This window comes from Schistocerca cancellata, chromosome 5 (assembly GCF_023864275.1).
Source record: "Schistocerca cancellata isolate TAMUIC-IGC-003103 chromosome 5, iqSchCanc2.1, whole genome shotgun sequence".
In the NCBI taxonomy this organism is placed as follows: domain Eukaryota; kingdom Metazoa; phylum Arthropoda; class Insecta; order Orthoptera; family Acrididae; genus Schistocerca; species Schistocerca cancellata.
The window spans coordinates 810,177-830,086 of record NC_064630.1 but is presented as its reverse complement, the minus strand read 5'-3'; the positions used below and the strand labels follow the sequence as shown (position 1 = coordinate 830,086).

General features: G+C 44.1%; 1 protein-coding gene across 1 annotated transcript in view; it reads right to left on the bottom strand.

Annotated features, from left to right (window-relative positions):
- LOC126187599 (cytochrome P450 9e2-like) overlaps nucleotides 1–14,529 on the bottom strand; it is an 84,191-nt gene extending 69,662 nt beyond the window's left edge. The window contains exon 1 of the mRNA XM_049928786.1: nucleotides 14,148–14,529. Within this exon, the coding sequence (XP_049784743.1) occupies nucleotides 14,148–14,529 (382 nt within the window). The remainder of the gene's footprint in view (nucleotides 1–14,147) is intronic.
- Between the last annotated feature and the right edge of the window lie 5,381 nt (nucleotides 14,530–19,910).

Sequence of the window (19,910 nt, the reverse complement as noted above, 5' to 3'; positions counted from 1 at the left end):
AAAAGCAAAACGAGGATAATGGAATGTAGTCAAATTAAGTCGGGTGATGCTGAGGGAATTAGATTAGGAAATGAGACACTTAAAGTAGTAAAGGAGTTTTGCTATTTAGGGAGTAAAATAACCGATGATGGTCGAAGTAGAGAGGATATAAAATGTAGACTGGCAATGGCAAGGAAAGCGTTTCTGAAGAAGAGGAATTTGTTAACATCGAGTGTAGATTTAAGTGTCAGGAAGTCGTTTCTGAAAGTATTTGTATGGAGTGTAGCCATGTATGGAAGTGAAACATGGACGATAACTAGTTTGGACAAGAAGAGAATAGAAGCTTTCGAAATGTGGTGCTACAGAAGAATGCTGAAGATAAGGTGGGTAGATCACGTAACTAATGAGGAGGTATTGAATAGGATTGGGGAGAAGAGAAGTTTGTGGCACAACTTAACTAGAAGAAGGGATCGGTTGGTAGGACATGTTTTGAGGCATCAAGGGATCACAAATTTAGCATTGGAGGGAAGTGTGGAGGGTAAAAATCGTAGAGGGAGACCAAGAGATGAATACACTAAGCAGATTCAGAAGGATGTAGGTTGCAGTAGATACTGGGAGATGAAGAAGCTTGCACAGGATAGAGTAGCATGGAGAGCTGCATCAAACCAGTCTCAGGACTGAAGACCACAACAACAACACACAGCCCTTAGAATTCATCGTCTTACAAGAGTGTAGTCTTGACGTCATTGTCGGATGGAACTTCTTGAAAGTTTCTCAGGCAATTATAGATTGTGGTCGCTCGAAGATTATGCTAGACGAGATGAGATACTGTAAACAGAAAGATGCGCATCCGAGTGTGTGGAGACTATGTGTTCTGGATGAAGTGACCATTCCTGCAGTCAGCCGAAGAAAGGTAACTGTCATGTGTCATGCCATGGCCGGCCGGGGTAGCCGAGCGGTTCTAGGCGCCACAGTCTGGAACCGCGCGACTGCTACACTCGCAGGTTCGAATCTTGCTTCGGGCATGGATGTATGTGTTGTCCTTAGGTTAGTTAGGTTTAAGTAGTTCTAAGTTCTAGGGGACTGATGACCTCAGGAGTTAAGTCTCATAGTGCTCAGAGCCATTTGAACCATTTTTTGTCATGCCATGCATCAATCAATCCATGGATCTTCTAGTGGAACGTAAGACAAGCATACCACTGAAGAATAACTTGGTCATCCCAGACTCTGTCGTCTCGTTTAACAACGGATTCGGTGAATTGTGGATAGTTAACTGTCGCCAGAGAACCGCAGATCCTTCCAAGACGCATGTGCGTACCAAACGCTGAGCCGTAAATTGCAGAACAGCTGAGCGTTATAGAAACCTCCCATGCCGAGTCTGTGGGCGAAATTAGCGCTACCACTACGAGGCAAGATCTTCTAGCTCGACTATCACCAGATCTCACTAAGGAACAACAGAAGAAGCTTCTTGCCACTCTTCAAGAGTTGCAATAATGACTGTGTGGACGATGCGGCCTGTTCTACACCTTATTTTAGATCTGTATGACGATGATATGCTGATTACATTTACATGTTTTGACGATGCCATTATGGCCTTGTCACTTTAGCACATGGTGTAAAAAAGACCTGAGGATGCTCAATACGGACTGAAACCGGTCATCATCTAAAGAATTCATATTGTTATCAAAGACTGAAATAAAAAACATTTGACAGTATTGGATCACTGTTTGTATACGCGACCATGTCGCAGTTGGTGATTCACTAGACTGTCTGAAGGGGGCTAAGTCATTCTCAACAATGGACATATACTCGGAATACTGGCAAACCGAAGTAGATGAGGCTGATCGTGAGAAAACTGCATTCATCACCTCTGAGGGCCTGTATGAGTTTAAGGTAATGCCGTTTGGTCTGTGTAATTCATCAGCAACCTTTGAACGGATGATGGATAATTTTCTGTCACCTGAAGTGGACGATGGTTCAAATGGCTCTGAGCACTATGGGACTTAACATCTGAGGTCATCAGTCCCCTAGAATTTAGAACTACTTAAACCTAACTAACCTAAGGACATCACACACATCCATGTTCGAGTCAGGATTCGAACCTGCGACCGTAGCGGTCGCGCGGTTCCAGACTGAAGCGCCTAGAACTGCTCGGTCACAACAGCCGGCGAAGTGGACGATGTGTCTTTGTTATTTAGATTACATTATAGTGTTCTCAGAGACGTTTTATGAACACACAGAAGAAGGACGCCAAGATATCTCAAATTATGCTTGCCTTAAATCGGTCAGAGGATGTGAAAGGACAATTTAAGGATTACTTTGCAAGAAAACTTTGATCCGTTTGGAAAGATGCGGCTACCAATGATTCCTAAACACATGCGGTGAGACGTTCTACTGAAATTCCATGACACACCTGAGGCCGGACATTTAGGATTTATTAAGACGTACGATAGAATCCGGAAGAGATTTTTGTTTATTTAGGAGTGTCCGTCACTATGTGTCGCACTGTCGAGAGTGCCGGAGGAGAAAGGCAGAAACCACCTGGCCGACTCACACCAATTCCACCAGCCCAGACGCCTTTCCAGCGGGTTGGGATTGACCTCCTCGGACGATTTCCAACATCTGCTACTGGCAATAGATGGATTATTGTTTGCAGTGATTATCTGACGCGCTATGCCATTACAAAAGCCGTGGAAACAGCCGAAGCATTCGAGGTAGCCAAATTCATTGTAGAAGACATTGTATTAAAACACGGTGCCCCAAGGTCGTTAATTACGGATCGAGGGAAAGTTTTTCAATCGAATCTCGTGACGGAGATAAACCGTCTGTGCAACATTACTCCACATGACGACTGCCTACCATCCGCAAACTAACCGGCTTACTGAACACCTTAATAAGACAATATTCTTCTCGGGAGTGCAGCCGGATCATAACATCATCCTGACAGTATCAAGTTGTCGTTATGATCCGGCTGCACACACGAGAAGAATATTATCAATTATTACGCCGGGAAAGCCTTCGGAGTCAGGCCTTAATAAGATCTTGGCCGACATGTTATCAATGTTCGTCAATATTACACTGTGTTTCCGTTACATCCTGATGACATGGACGACGACCACATCGGCCAGGCGTTAACCAGAGCTGAGGAAGGTCGACTCCGCACGCTGCAGGCTCAAGAAAACGATCGCCGAGGGTATGACGGGAGCCACCGCCCTGTTGTGTACCAGCCTGGTGACCTCGTCTGGACCTTCACTCCTGTTCGGAAGGCTGGTCTCTCTGAGAAGCTTCTCAGGCGCTATTTTGGACCTTGTAAGGTTGTAAGACAGTTGTCTGATGTTACTTATGAAGATTTCGACCCCGACACAAGACGACGAAAGATCAGAGATATGGTTCACGTCCTTCGAATGAAGCCCTATAAGGATCCTGCAACCCAGGGTAAATTCGAAGTTCCAGCAACAGGCAACAATCGGAAAGGTGACGAAGAGCGTAGCGCCAAAATAAGTTCTAAAAAGATCACCGCCAGGGTGAACATCAGCCATCGGGAGTCGAAGTATGCAGGACCGATGACTCGTTCCCGGGCTAGGACGACGTAACACCGAGACCCTGGTCCCTTAAGGAGGGAGCAATGTCGCAGAAGAAACGCAGTAGCACCGTCGGTGTGGTGTAGAAGTTATGATACTAGACTGTTACATGGAGGGTCGTGAGTTCAAAAGTCAGCTGAACTATAAAATTTTAATTTTGATGTTCGGTTCGAGGACATTCTAGAAGTATCCACAAATATCAAGAATCATTGTACTGGAATGTTCTGTAAATGTATATACACCGTATGTGTTCTGACCGGAGGCAGTTCGCTCCGGGCTCTTGTATGTGCAAGTGTTAAATAAACCTTCGTTAAGAGAAGTTAGTGTTCGTCATTCATCTAATTACACCTTCTTCTACGTGACAATATGAACACAAATTTCAATACAGTTACACAACAGCTTGGCAACTTGAAAAAAAAATTAACGATTTGTCACAAGGTTTTTCACACTTCAAAACAGAGCAAAAACAGGTGTTGGAAGATTTCCAAAACAGTGTCACACAAAAATTCAATTATCTGACAGAAAATCCACACACAGAGACATATGAAAATTAAAAAGAAATGAGAATACAATTAAAACAGGAGGTTACTTCTGACGTTAGAGAAAGTATTGACGTTTTGAACGAAAAGGTAGGTTCAATTAGTGACAATGAAGAACACATAGAAAGTGAATTAAAGAAAACCACGGACACGAATTATAATATAAGAGCAAATCAAAACCAAATGTGTAATACTAGAAAGAAAGTGACCACTACTGTCAACAAGCTACACAAGGACTATGAAGGTTTACCATTGGCAGTAGAGGAGCTAACATTAAGAGTAGAAAGCTAGGAATTAGAGTCTGTGCCAGAAGATAAAGAACTGAGACAGGAAAAAATTTAGATGATAATAACCAAAAGAGCAAAATCAGGTACCTTAGGACAAAGTAGCGAAGTATATGTACACGCAGTAGAAGAGGCCATGGAGAAAAGTAGGTCAGGCTGCTAATATTCAACTACCTGTGCCCAAGACGGATGCGTGTAATAGTTATCCACATCTTGTCACAAGGCCGACATCGAGCGCAAGTGAAGACTACAAAATCCGTAGCCGGCCGCGGTGGCCGAGCGGTTCTAGGCGCTTCAGTCAGGAGCGGCGCGACTGATACGGTCGCAGGTTCGAATCCTGTCTCGGCCATGGATGTGTGTGATTTGGTTAGGTTAGTTAGGTTTAAGTAGTTCTAAGTTCTAGGGGACTGATGGCCTCAGATGTTATGTCCCATAGTGCTCAGAGCCATACAAAATTCGTAATTTAACTACAGCAGTACCTACAGCACATGCTCCGCACACATGTAACAACATTACGATGTCAGATAAAGCCGCATGTTTAACATCCATCTTCGCTGTGGAAGGGTTGCTTACACACGGGTAGTTTCCCTCGTATTCGGCAGATGGAAAGTGGATGAGCCCGGTAGTTTTTATCAGTGCGTTCCGCAATGTGTATTTCCGCGTAACCGCAAAGAGGCTCAAAAGATAAGATTTGTTCTTGGTTGCACCCAAGATGACGTTCTTTTGTGGGTCACTGAAATGGGAGAGCGTTGTCACAGTTACGAGCAATATGAACGTACTTTCTTGAACAAGTACTGGTAGGAAGCCGTTCAAGAAAGATTAAGACGTAAAATCTTTAACCCGCCTCCATTTAATAGGCAAACATGGAAACTTGCGGGGTTATTTCGAAAAGTATTTAAATAAGGCCAGATATTGGACCAACCCCATATCACAAGTGAATGTATTGAAGATATTAAAGAACAGACTTCTGTCATACATAAGGGAAAAATTAGTAACCACAGTTTTGGTTTCCACTGACCTCATTTATGAAGAGGCACCGTGGCAACATAAAGCGGCAAATAAACAAACACCTCAGCCCGTCTTTGGAACCAACCTGTAAATAATAATGCTGCTACACAAAAGGCATGGAAACCGTATCCGACACAGTACATACAAAAAGGGAAATGGATATGGTAATGAAAATGGGACGAACAAAAGATTTAAGCGAGGTTATCAGAACAACAGGAACAATTATAACGGACAATTGAACTACGGTCCCCCAGTACAAGACATCCGTCGCCCGCCAGTGGTAACAGCCAGCCAGTGCAGTGGCAAGCGGTCGCCAACAGTCATAAGCCAGCGTGGACTATAATATCGCAACTACCAACGGAAATTCGCGCGAAGATGGGTCACGCGCCGCCAATGGTTCAAATGGCTCTGAGCACTATGGGACTTAACATCTATGGTTATCAGTCCCCTAGAACTTAGAACTACTTAAACCTAACTAACCTAAGGACATCACACAACACCCAGTCATCACGAGGCAGAGAAAATCCCTGACCCCGCCGGGAATCGAACCCGGGAACCCGGGCACGGGAAGCTACCACACGACCACGAGCTGCGGACGCGCGCCGCCAATGGCACGAACTGGCGGAGCACAACGGGCTGTACAGCTCTCTGAAATTACTCCGGTCACCGAGGTCAACGCTCCTGGACCGACGGAAGACTCCAACCAGGCACAGAGAGGCCCACGCTGCTGACAAGGGAAGGAGTGGGGGCAATACACTTGCAAACACACGTTTTGGGAGATACGACGAACAAGATGACATGAAAGATGATTTATACCGACTTGGGGAGGAAGTTCAGGAAAACTTGTACGAAGAGCAGGTACAAGCAGTTACGAAGACAACGATATTTGACATGGAAGTACATTTAGTTCTAGTCACAGGTGCAACGACAAACTTAATGTCAACTGAATTTTTCCAAGAATTAAAGAAAATTTAAAAGAATTCAGCGAGGACGCAACCGTTACAGCGCCACTGCCGTGCCGCCAACTACTTGCCACGCAAGTGGGCGCAACAATGAACAGGACTTGCCCAAGCGTTGTCGAATACGCACGGTGTTCACCCCCTTCTTATAAACCGTTTTTCTTGTGATTCTTTGTATTAATATATGTAGATATAATGTAAAGCTGACGTGTCCACTTAACATGACATTAGTCTTTCTAAAAGACCGAGAAATAAAATGCTTAAAGGGCTTTGACCCCTCCTCCCCCCCCCCCCCCACACACACAGGTACTGGATAGCAACCGATTAATCATACGATACTGCCTAGCACTGTACACCGCCATACGATGTCAGGGTACAGTGGGGGGCAATTGTGCAACGCCACCGCAGAAGACGGCAAAGATAGGCTTTCAAAATTCTCTTTGTAACAAAACAATTTTTGTCTCAATTTCGCTTAAGAGTACTTGTGTTTTAGATCTCACACGAAAAGGATGTGTAATTTTTACTCCTGCGTCAACAATGAGTGTAATGTATGCCATGTGTGATAAAAATCCAAAATGGAAAAATACATATACATTAAGAGTTATCATAGATGCAAGAGTGTATATATATATATATATATATATATATATATGCACGAACCGTCAAGATTTAATGGTTGGACTGTATATATATATATATATATATATATATATATATATATATATATATATATATATATAAAAACAAATACGTAATCAGTGCCGTTTGTTGCATTGTAAAATGTTAATTACATCCGGAGATATTGTAACCTAAAGTTGACGATTGAGTACCACTCCTCCGCTGTTCGATCGTGTGTATCGGAGACCACCGAATTACGTAGGGATCCAAAGGGAACGGTGATGGACCTTCGGTACAGAAGAGACTGGAACAGCACATTACATCCACATGCTAACATCTTGTTATTGGTCTTTTTCACTGACGCACAAGTACATTTCCGTGAGGGGTGAGGTACACGTACACACGTGGTTTCCGTTTTCAATTACGGTGTGGAATAGAGTGTGTCCCGACATGTCAGACCAATAGATGTTCAATGTGGTGGCCATCATTTGCTGCACACAATTACAATCTCTGGCGTAATGAATGTCATACACGCCGCAGTACATCTGGTGTAATGTCACCGCAGGCTGCCACAATACGTTGTTTCATATCCTCTGGGGTTGTAGCCACATCACGGTACACATTCTCCTTTAACGTACCCGCAGAAAGAAGTCCTGAGGTGTAAGATCAGGAGAACGGACTGGCCAATTTATGCGTCCTCCACGTCCTATGAAACACCCGTCGAACATCCTGTCAAGGGTCAGCCTAGTGTTAATTGCGGAATGTGGTGTGATACCACATACGTCGACGCGTTTCCAGTGGGACATTTTCGAGCAACGTTGGCGGATCATTCTGTAGAAACGCGATGTATGTTGCAGCTGTTTGGGCCCCTGCAATGAAGTGAGGACCAATGAGGTGGTCGCCAATGATTCCGCACCATACATTTACAGTCCACGGTCGCTGTCGTTCTACCTGTCTGAGCCACCGATGATTGTCCACGGACCAGTAATGCATGTTCTGTAGATTTACTGCCCCGTGGTTTGTGAAACCAGCTTCATCGGTAAACAGGTAGAACTGCAGAGCATTCTCTGTTAATGCCCATTGAGAGAATTTCACTCGATGAGTAAAGTCATCACCATGTAATTGCTGATGTAGCGACAGATGAAACGGGTGAAAGCGGGGACGATGAAGTATGCGCATGACACTTCTTTGACTCAGTCCATCGGGTCTCGCAAATGTCCCGTGTACTCATGTGTGGGTTCATGGCAACAGCAGCTAACACACCAATTGAACCCGCTTCTCCTGTGACGGGCCTGTTACGGACCCGTTTGCGTGCTACGACCATACCTGTTGCATACAGTTGGCGGTTGATGTTTTTCAATGTGCGGCACGTTGGATGCTCTCTGTCCGGGTACCGTTCTGCATACACTCTGCAGGCTTCAGCTGCATTTCGTCGACACTCGCCATATATATTATCTCCGCCTTTTCAGAGTTCGAATACACCATGGTCACAGTTCCTACAACATTGCACTATCACAGACGTCTGGTAACACGGTGTACTATAGTTGGTCTGCGTGCGGAGACGAATGCAGCAAGCGCTACATGCGGACACTGCTACAGCTAGACCAAACCACAACAGTATACTACAGCCACACTCGTAAACACGGTCGTCATCGTAAACATGTCCCTGCAGATGCTGCTTTCCGACCGTGGCCCGTGTTTGTTACAACACGCAACTGAACGTCGGAGGTTTCAAGCGTCAACTTTAGGTTACAATATCTCCGGATGTAATTAACATTTTACAATGCAACAAACGGCACTGATTACGTATTTATTTATATGTTCAGATTTGCTAACAAAACTAACGTGGTTCCATTTAAAAAAACGTCGGTTTATGTTAAAAAACATACTTCCGTGCATTTTTGTATGGTTTGTATTAAACAATTACACTAGCCCCTCTCCTCACGTTCGGTCTGTGGAATCGGTTCGTCAGTATTTGATGTGGTTTACGAAATATATCCAGCGGTAACGTTAGGTGACTCACCATATATATATATATATATATATATATATATATATATATATATATATGCATCGTATTTTTCTTCGGCTGCGAGGAAGACTGTTCACGGAACCAGATTTAGTTTCAACAAGAATTCATGCTTTAATTCCAGTGTTGCAAGTAGTAACTATATCTCAGTACATAAATTTCATGCCGTTTCATATTCTATGTATTAGCTGTTGGGCTGCCTTCCAGCACTGTTAATCCAAAATCGGCCAACAAAACTAACACAAGCATTAATAATAATAACAGTATAGTTATAACAATAATAATATGTGTAACTTCTCTGACAAAAGAAAGAAAAGTTTTTGTGGAATTTTGTTGCTTTGTATATAATTAAGTACAGTTTAGGGCAATAGCAAAATAATGTGTAAGCTTTCGCAACTCTCCGTTTCGCATTTGTGTAAGTGGGAGTTTTCGTGTGTAAGTAGGCTATGTAAGTAGGCTGTTTAGGTTCTTATATTGGTAACGCCGCCGCCATGTAGCGCTCTCTGTATGAAAATCACTGGCTGTGCTGTGTGCAGTCTGTGGCTAGTTTGCATTGTTGTCTGCCATTGTAGTGTTGGGCAGCGGCAGCTGGATGTGAACAGCGCGTAGCGTTGCGCAGTAGGAGGTGAGCCGCCAGCAGTGGTGGATGTGGGGAGAGAAATGGCGGAGATTTGAAATTTGTAAGACTGGATGGGATATATATTATGATTATTAAGGTCAATACATTGTTTGTTCTCTATTAAAATCTTTCATTTGCTAACTATGCCTATCAGTAGTTAGTGCCTTCCATAGTTTGAATCTTTTATTTAGCTGGCAGTAGTGGCGCTCGCTGTTTTGCAGTAGTTCGAGTAACGAAGATTTTTGGTGAGGTAAGTGATTTGTGAAAGGTATAGGTTAATGTTAGTCAGGGCTGTTCTTTTGTAGGGATTTTTGAAAGTCAGATTGCGTTGCGCTAAAAATATTGTGTGTCAAGTTAAGCACAGTCCTGTATAAATTTTTCTAAGGGGACGTTTCACGTGCTTTTCCATTTTTTAGGATAAATGTCCAAGATTCCTAAGAGATGTATCAGTTCACGAATTTACTTCTCGGCTGAAAATCAGATTTGTTGTGCTGCACCCGAACAAAACCTTGTGCTAACTGTACCTCTCCTTGCTAACCGTTCGCTTGCAGTCACGCTTGTCTGATTTGGTCACTCTCTCAGTCAAAGGATCTGTTCACGGAGGCTCTAGTTCTTTTGTGCCTAACTTTTTCGTGTAATTTACTTTTCTGTTCCTAGAATGAGATTTTTTTTCCCTGCTGCGGAGAGTACGCTAATATGAAAATTCCTGGCAGATTAAAGCTGTGAGCCGGACCGAGACTCGACCTCGGGACCTTTGTCTTTCTCGGGCAAGTGCTCTACCGACTGAGCTACCCAAGCACGAAGCACGACCTGCCCTCACAGTTTTATGGTTCAAATGGCTCTGAGCACTATGGGACTTAACATCTGTGGTCATCAGTCTCCTAGAACTTTGAAATACTTAAACCTAGCTAACCTAAGGACATCACACACATCCATGCCCGAGCCAGGATTCGAACCTGCGACCCTAGCGGTCACGCGGTTCCAGACTGAAGCGCCTAGAACCGCACGGCCACACCGGCCGGCTCACAGTTAGCATTTAAAATAGACTCAAAACAGTTGATATTTACACCGCACATGAAAGCTGATTCCCGCACTCTAAGCAATCAGCCAGCTCCAAAGAGAAAGTGCCATTTGCGGAAGTGATGAAACTGAAGTAGTAATGTCTAACAACATGGTCACTTGAGTAAAATACAAATTAGGCGTTGAGATCCGTAAGAGCCTAAAGCACACCGCCGTCGATCCCACATTTAAGTAAATATGAGAGAAACCAGTGATACAGATTTTCCTGAATTTTCATACATGCAATATGGGCCTACAGCACAGGTAACCCTGACTCACTATAAAATCAACAGTTTTCAGAAGCATTAATAAATGCTACACAATCGACGCCGATGTGCTTTACGCCCTTATGACTGATTCTCAGCGCCTCAAATAGATTACTGTACGACAAAATTTATAACATAGGTTACTTTCAGTACAACTTTTAACATATACCGACGTCCGATCTATAGCATATAGTTAGTGAATCAGCATGCCTGAAAAGTTTGCTTTATCATATAACAGGATTTATGTCAAGGGAAAAGAGAGAAAAGTCTGCCGCAGTGTTCTACCATCTGGTAGCACTGACGTAAACTTCTAGTTGAGTGGCACATCGTGAGGCGTGCATGTTGTTTATCAAATCCCTTTGTATTTGACCCTTAGTGCAATTGCGTCACGCTAGTTGCGCATGCGCAGAAGCTCACTAAAACGTGCACAACTGAGGGTGTGCTCATGACCCTGTTGCCAAGTTTCACTAAGCCTAGAGGAGCACTAGCGCGTTAGATTTAAGTGCCGTGTACCGCGCTAGAGTGGCCGCGCGGTTTAATGCGTCATGTCAAGGTTCGCGCGGCCCCTCCGCCGGCGATTCGAATCCTCCCTCGGGCATGGATGTGTGTGTTGTTCTTAGCATAACTTAGTATAAGTAGTGTGTAAGTCTAAGTACCGGTGACCTCAGCAGTTTGGTCCCTTGGGAATTCACTCAGAAGTGTTGTGTGTTTCAGAGTGCAGCATCTGTGTTACGTTTAACAGCTTTCAAAGGAAAGTAACTAATAAATCTGCAAGGTGTCGAAAGTTAGGGTGTTCACGTGCTCTTGTGCTCGCTCATACACAGCAGCCGCCACTGACATTATTAAACTAGTCAATTACTGTACTGCATAAACGTGTTTTATTTACTTTCTCTTTATTTCTGTTAGCTTTTAAATAGAAATATTAGATTGTCAGCAGCGATTTGTTTTTAATTCAGTGCACAACGTACAGTAATATCGTTCAGTTTTATTCATTATGAAATGGTTCTTGAAAGTCTGCGACTGTAAAAACAAAGATTTTGCTTGTTAAGCAGTAATACTTTCGTTTACACAATTACAGCAGCAAGCTCAGATCAGATTTGTGGTGTAGGGTAGGATGCTGAATCATCCAACAAGTTACACAAACGAATGAATTTTCAACCTCAATGATCTGATGATAGGGAACACGGTAGTTGCTCTTATCCGAGAAAGAAATCTCCAAACGCAATAAGAGATAAAACAATCAGTCCTGACTTCTGTTAGGGCTGCTCAAAGGCGCACGAAAGCAGCATAACAAAAAAAGGCTAGATCTCTGGAATTCTCAACAGCAATGTTAATTAAGCCTTCTAACTACATTTCAAAATTGCTTGTTTACTCGACTATTGTTTGCTTTCACTATAAATAGAAACTGTCTGTTAAACGTACCTCTGAAAAATATCCAAGACAGTGCTTCCGAGCGTGAAATGTCGTTCGAGTTATCAGTAGAATATCCGAATGTAAATCAATAAAGAAATTCGCCTGTATCTACGTGGAAATATACATCGGCAATTACAAAACTAAACTTGTTTACATTACAGTAAAACCATGAAAATAATGTAGCAGCTCGCACCTCGTAAATATCACGCTTAAGATGACACATCACAAGATAAACACACTTCATAATGGGAATCATTTCCAAACGAGTCGTTTCTGTGAGTGACAGAAACAGATACCGTTGATTAACAACCACACGATTCCGTGCTAACAGGCGGCTAGTATCACCCAGGCCGAGGCTGCAAGACGAGGCGGCTAGGTTTCCAGTTGGCTTCAAATATGATGGCGCGTTGGCCAATCTACGTTGCTTACGTAAACCGTTGCTAACGCAACACTGCAATGCCCGTCCGCCGAAAAAGGCGCGAGACAGCAAAAAGTTGTAGAGGCTAAGGCTCGCCAGCTGGCAGCTGCTGCTAAGTAGTTCGCTGCCAGGACATCGATCACTGTATCCTTACGACCGATCTTAAACAAACGTTTTTGTAAAGAAATGAACAGGCCGTGTAAAACTTTATGCCTGGCGTTTTTGACCACAGGACGTTTAACTGTGTGAGTACTATTTTGAACACTCCACTGGAATAGTTGGTCAGTGAATACAGGATAGATGTCATCGATGGGGTAATTCATCAAGCCAAGCTAAAGTTTTCCGGGTACAAAAACGTGCAGTAAGAATTATATGTGGTGTGAACTCAAGAACACCCTGCAGAAGCCTGTTTAGGGAACTAGGGATAGCTACAGCTTCCCAATATATTTATTCCTTAATGAAATTTGTCATTAAAAATATATCACTTTTTAAAACCAACAGCTGAATTCATGGAATCAATACTAGAAATAAGAATAATCTTCACAAGGATTTAAAGTCACTTAGTCTTGTACAAAAAGGTGTGCATTATTCAGGAACACACATTTTCAATAACTTGCCAGCAGCCATAAAAAGCTTAACAACCAATGAAATTCAGTTTAAGAGAAGCCTAAAGGATTTATTGGTGGCCAACTCCTTCTACTCCATTGATGACTTTCTTAGTAAAACCAACTGATTTGTATATAAGTACAACATAAGTTCTGCACAATTTCAGTGCAGTAATGTGTTCATTGAAAATTTGTGTGTGTGTGTGTGTGTTGTGTGTGTGTGTGTGTGTCTGTGTGTCTGTGTGTGTGTGTGTGTAAGTATAATCTAACTTCTGCACCATTTCAGTGCAGTAATGTGTTCATTGTAAATAAGTATTACAGTAGTTGTATTACATGTTTATTGCCTTATAAATAAATAAAAAACTTTTTTATTTTAAATCCAGTGCATTAGTATTTGTAAAATGACTCTTAGTGTTCATTAAAAAATGACGATCACTCCACTTGGGACCTGTGGAATGGTACATTAGCTTATTTGTTTTAGTTGTAAATATTTGTCATGTATTGTTGTTTTGCTGACATGTTCCACATCCTGGAGGACCTCCTCACTACGGATGAATTGGAATGAAAGTAAATCTAATCTAATCTAATCTAATCAGACAATACTCTCAAGAAGTCACGATTCTACTGCACGACAGACACAAGCTCAAACTCAAGGTGCAACATGGTTATTTTCAGAAATTTCCGTAACTATAACCAACTCTACCACTGTTGTTAGAGAACTAGATGTTATGCTCTTCGTGCAGACATTAACTCTGCAAATTTCACCATACCTTTCAGTGCGAGAATCATTCGCTGCAGTAGTGGGTTGCACCCGTCGACGCTCATGAAATCGGCGTGATCGGTGAAATGGTCAAAATCGGTGGTGGTGATGGCGTGGGCGATTTCGGGATCCCTCACCAGCAACACTGGGCTCGCTAAATTGTAGACCCCCGCATAAGAGTAGGGCTCCAGCTGGCGGTACAGACGGGCAGCGACGTCGGCGAAGGACCTCCTGCCCAGCACCACGTCCACCATGTTGCCCACCAGCGGCAGCGGCGGGGCGCAGGGGACGCCGCGGCGCCAGAAGAACGTACGGTAGCGCCGCCAGTGGTGCAGGGCCAGGGAGGCGGCCCCCACCGCCACCAGCAGCAGAGCAGCCGCAGCCAGCGCCATCTCCTGCCGAGTCAAGCCAGTCGCTCGTTCCGTTACAGCTCTCTCGAGAGTTGACGGCTTACACCGTACTGATGTCTCGATCAACGTAAAATCAACGCGTCATAAAGAAGCAAACGTAAATAATGAAGCTACCGGTACCACAGGTCTGCTTTAACCATGACATCATTAAAATGGTGGAAATAAACACTCATCGAAACCAAACATTCGTAAAATACGTGCTATAACAAAAACTTCACAAGACCTGCCCCAGAAGTACCAGACCTAACAAAGAAAATACGAACAGTCTGAGATAAAAACATCTTTATTTTCCTGCATATTTTCCCTTTCAGCTCAATAACTTCCCAATAAAGTTCAATAGCTTCAGTACCCTACTCACAATGAGGTGGTAAAAGTCGTGGGACAGGCCTACCTCCTAATATGGCGTCGAACGGCCTTTCACCCGGCATATTGCAGCTACTCGATGTAGCCTACTCTCAACAAGTCATTGCAAGTCTCCTCCAGAAATGTTGTGCCCTTTTGCCTGTACAGCCACCCATAACTGCCAAGAGTTACCGTCGGAGGATTTTGTGCACAAACTAATTTCTCGAATATGTGCCATAAACGTTCGATGGGATTCATGTCGGGTGATATGGGTGGCTAAATCATTCGCTCGAATTTTCAGGATGTTCTTTTAACACTCGAACGCCCAGAGGGGTCAAAATGACTCTTTTAAGTTTTTAAGTGCAAGCTGTGTTTTGAGGAGTGATTCAAGTGACATTTACTTTCGTGCCATTTATTTATTTGCGTGTGCTCTCATTATATTAAAAAACAGTGCATTTCGCCTAACTCATAAGCACCTTTTTCCAGTTTTACCTTTAACGTCCAGAGGGGTCATATTGACCCCTTTAGAAGAAAGCTACAATTTTGTTTATAATAATGCCATTCATTTACCTCATGCATCCTCAAGCCTCGGCTACTTTACTCTGTAGTGCAATAATTGACTTTAGTTCGTATTATTGCCGTATGAAATGAGAACAATGGACTTGGTTCACCATTTTCGTCATTCCCTTGTAAGAATCAGTCTTTCAAAGGTGACTGTGAACTGAAGATTAAAATGAATCAGAAAGAGTATTCACGGGCGGAACAGATTCTTGCTGAGTTACAAAGAGTTATGGAGTATGATTCAGATAGTGGCGAACTTTTTTCTGACGATTCAGAGGAAGAGTTTTTACCGCAGACATTGAGAGAAGATGAATCATCTAATACTAATGATTCTGATTCTTCAGATGCAGATAATGGAAGTTTACAGTGTCGTAAGTATATTATTATTATTATTATTATTGCTGCTAATTTATAATCATCATATTCTTATCTACATACAGTGTTACTGTACTTAATTTAAATTTTATGGTAGCTTTATTACGTTTGTTCTATTATTCGTGTTCTATAGATCGAGAAGAATCATGTAAGAGAAGATACTTTTGTTCCTCGGAGTGTAGAATAAGTGATTGCTTCTTCATCGTCTGATGAAAGACATAACATGCTCTGAAGTCCTTGAAGACTCCTCTGTATTCCATAAAAGTTTTAAAACATGATCATATTTCCTTGACAGTGTATCAAGGAAAGAAAGCAAAAAATTTGCTAGTAATGGCTTCTCTTTATCCTAGTGTTACCATAAATACAAATGAGAAAAAAAACTCCAAAAACTGTAGGCCTATGTTATTACAACAAAACAAAATTTGGGGTTGACACAGTAAACAAAATGGCGACGGAGTATTCACTCAAGGCTTCCTCGAGAAGATGGCCAGTGCACTCCTTCTACAATATCCTTGACCTAGCAGGAATTAATGCATATGTAGTATTTAGGGCTGTTACTGGGAAGAACATCAAAAGAAGACATTTTATTCATCAGGTTGCAGATGATTTACGCTCTGAGTATGTGAAGGGTCGCTTTCCTTGTAAGACAACAGACAAGTATGAAAAGAATGAAAATGAAGATGAAGTCGAAATGTCACAGTATCGCCGCAAATGACAAGTTCTCAGATTCTGCAAATATAATAAAACTATTTCGAAGTGCAGTGTTTGTAAGAAGATGGTCTGAATAAAATGTAAAAAAGGAAACTGAATACAAATGTGTCCATTGTGTAAAACAATGAAGTAGCTGATGAAAAATTCAATTTTTTATGAATTTAGAACAAAGTAAAGCCTGTGACCTGCTTACACTTGCTTGAGTATTAGCAGGTTCAGTGAAATTTGTTTACATGTCAATAAATAATATAATTTCTGTGTGTTCTGTTTATTCACAACTATGTTTGTAAAGTGACTATAAATCTAGTAAACAATAAAGTATAATAAATGCTTAAAATTTCGAAATAATAGTTCAGAAACTTTTTTTTAAATCGTAGGGGTTAAAACCTTCCCTCTGGGAGCTCGAGAGGCACGCAAAGCCTGGGCGTCCGACAGTTAAACCAGCCACGAACTACTCTGGCACCGTGACAGGGCGCGTTGTCATCCATAAAAATTCCATCGTCGTTCAGGAACAAGTAGCCGAACACAGTCACTCCCAGTCAATGAACGGTTCAACTGGACCAAGAGACCCAGTGTGTTCCGCGTAAACACAGCCAATATCATTATGGAGCCACCACCAGTCTGTAGTGCGCTGTCATCGGTGAGAGCTAAAGGCCGAAATTTGGTATTCTCGGCGGACTCATGACGCTGTGAATCTCGGAATATTGAATTCCCTAACGATTTCCGAAATGGAATGTCCCAAGCTTCTAGCTATAACTACGATTCCGCGTTCAAAGTCTGTTAATTCCCTTGATGCTGTCACTATCACGTCGGAAACCTTTTCGCACGACACAGCTGAGTACGAATGACAGCTCTTCTTTTTTTTTTTACTTTATTGTTATTTTAACCCCTGAACAAAACAGGTAGGCTGGCAGCGGCATGCTACGCCGCTCTTCAGCCAGAGAGTTGACAATCACAGTACAAAAAATGGAGAATGAAAATGAACACAGTGACGGGCAAAAAACAGTGGTCACAGTCACACAAAAAACACGGAGCCGTTCACACTCGACGAGAAAGACACTGAAAACACGTTGACACGGCGCACAGAACACTGATGAATCCGATGGCACAAGTGAACGGAGAAGCGTGACGGCGGACACTAAAAACATGAAACGACGTCACACACACGAGACACAGATGGCGATGATCTCCGGCACGCGAAAGTCCACGTAGCGTGTGCGAGTCCGGGGACCTGCCAAGAGGGGAAGCAGGGTGAGGGTGGGTGGAGAGGGTGGAGAGGGGAGAACAGAGATGCCAATGGCTGAGGAGAGGGGAGGAGGAGGAGAAGGACAGGGGAGGGGAGGCCCGGGGGAGAAGTGGGGAGGAGGGGGGGAGGGATGGAGGGTGCCCAAAGGAACAGATACAGGAAGAGGGAGGGAGGACCAAAGTTGGTAGGAGGGGTAGATGGAGGGGAGGAGGACATCATCAGGGAGGGGGAGCTGGCGGAAGCCACCTCGGGAGAGGGTAAGGAGGGTGGAGAGATGGAGACCGGGTGGGACGTGGGAATACAGGCGCGGCAGCGGGCGGGGTGGGAGAGGAGCGGGGAGACGAGCAGGTGAGGAGGCTCGAGTTTGCGGGATGTGTACAGGATCCGTATCCTTTCTAGGAAAAGGAGGAGGTGGGGGAAGGGGATGAGATCGTACAGGATCCGCGTGGGGGAGGGGAGACGGATGCGATAGGCGAGGCGGAGAGCATGGCGGTCAACGATTTGGAGGGATTTGTAAAAGGTAGGTGGGGCCTAGATCCAGGCCGGATGGGCATAACAAAGGATAGGGTGGATGAGGGACTTATAGGTGTGGAGGATGGTGGAGGGGTCCAGACCCCACGTACGGCCGGAGAGGAGCTTGAGGAGACTGAGTCGGGAGCGTGCCTCGGCTCGGATTGTCCGGAGGTGGGGAGTCCAGGAGAGGCGACGGTCGAGGGTGACGCCAAGGTACTTAAGGGTGGGTGTGAGGGCGATAGGACGGCCATAGATGGTGAGATAGAAATCAAGGAGGCGAAAGGAAGGGGTGGTTTTGCCCACAATGATCGCCTGGGTTTTGGGGGGATTGACCTTGAGCAACCACTGGTTGCACCAAGCGGTGAAACGGTCAAGATGGGATTGGAGAAGGTGTTTGGAGCGCTGTAGGGTGGGGGCAAGGGCAAGGAAGGCGGTGTCATCGGCAAACTGGAGAAGGTGGACGGGGGCTGACGGCGGCGGCATGTCCGCCGTGTACGAAAGGTACAGAAGGGGGGAGAGGACAGAGCCTTGGGGCACACCGGCAGAGGGGGAAAAGGTGTAGGAATCTGTGTTATGGACGGTGACATAGGAAGGACGGCGGGAGAGAAAGGAGCCGATCAGACGGACGTAGTTAATGGGAAGGGCGAAGGTTTGGAGCTTGAAGAGGAGGCCGGAATGCCATACGCGGTCATAGGCACGTTCGAGGTCCAGAGAGAGGAAGATTGCGGAGCGACGGGAATTAAGCTGGTCGGAAAGGAGAGGAGTGAGGTGAAGGAGAAGGTCGTCGGAAGAGAAGGACGGCCGAAAGCCACACTGGGTAACGGGAAGGAGGCGGTGCTGGCGGAGGTGCTGGTGGATGCGTCGGGCCAGGATGGATTCCAGGACCTTGCTGAAGACGACAGCTCTCCCAATGCACTGCTCTTTTATATTTCGTGTAAGCGACACTACCGCCATCTGCATGTGTGCACATCGCTGTCCCACGACTCTCGTCACCACGGTGTGTAGTGGGAACCGTCGAGCTCCGCAAAATTACCCTCAACTGCAGACTCAGCATCCTCAATGTCTGCAAATCTCTAACACCGAGCCATTTCTTCAAGTTAGGCAACAGAAAGTAAGTTGAGGGGCTGAATCTGGCGAATAGGGTCCACGAGGATGCAAATTTTGGCCTACACGATAATGGATGTTTGTGAACTTGTGCATTTTCAAGGTGAAACAAAACTTACGTTTTCCCTAATTGCGGCTATTTTTGCTTGACTTCATTACTCAAACGCTGCACTAAGTACGCATAATACTTACAATTAATTGCTCTATCAATTTGAAGATAATCAGTCAAAATTTTACCACATGCATCCTAAAGAAAAGATGCCATGATCTTGCCTGAGATGGGACTGTCTTGGCCTTCTTTGGAGCTAATTCTCCCCTTTAAGTCCACTGTTTTGACTGTTGGGATAATGCGTATGCGAATAGAGGAGGATGTGGATGTGGTGTGAGAAACGAAGAGTGAAAGGAAGATTACAGCTTACCATTCCATGGACGATGAGATGACGTATCAGGTGATGGGCCCATGTTTCACCTAGTTATGAATCGACACAAAAACTAGCCTTTATTGTAGCGA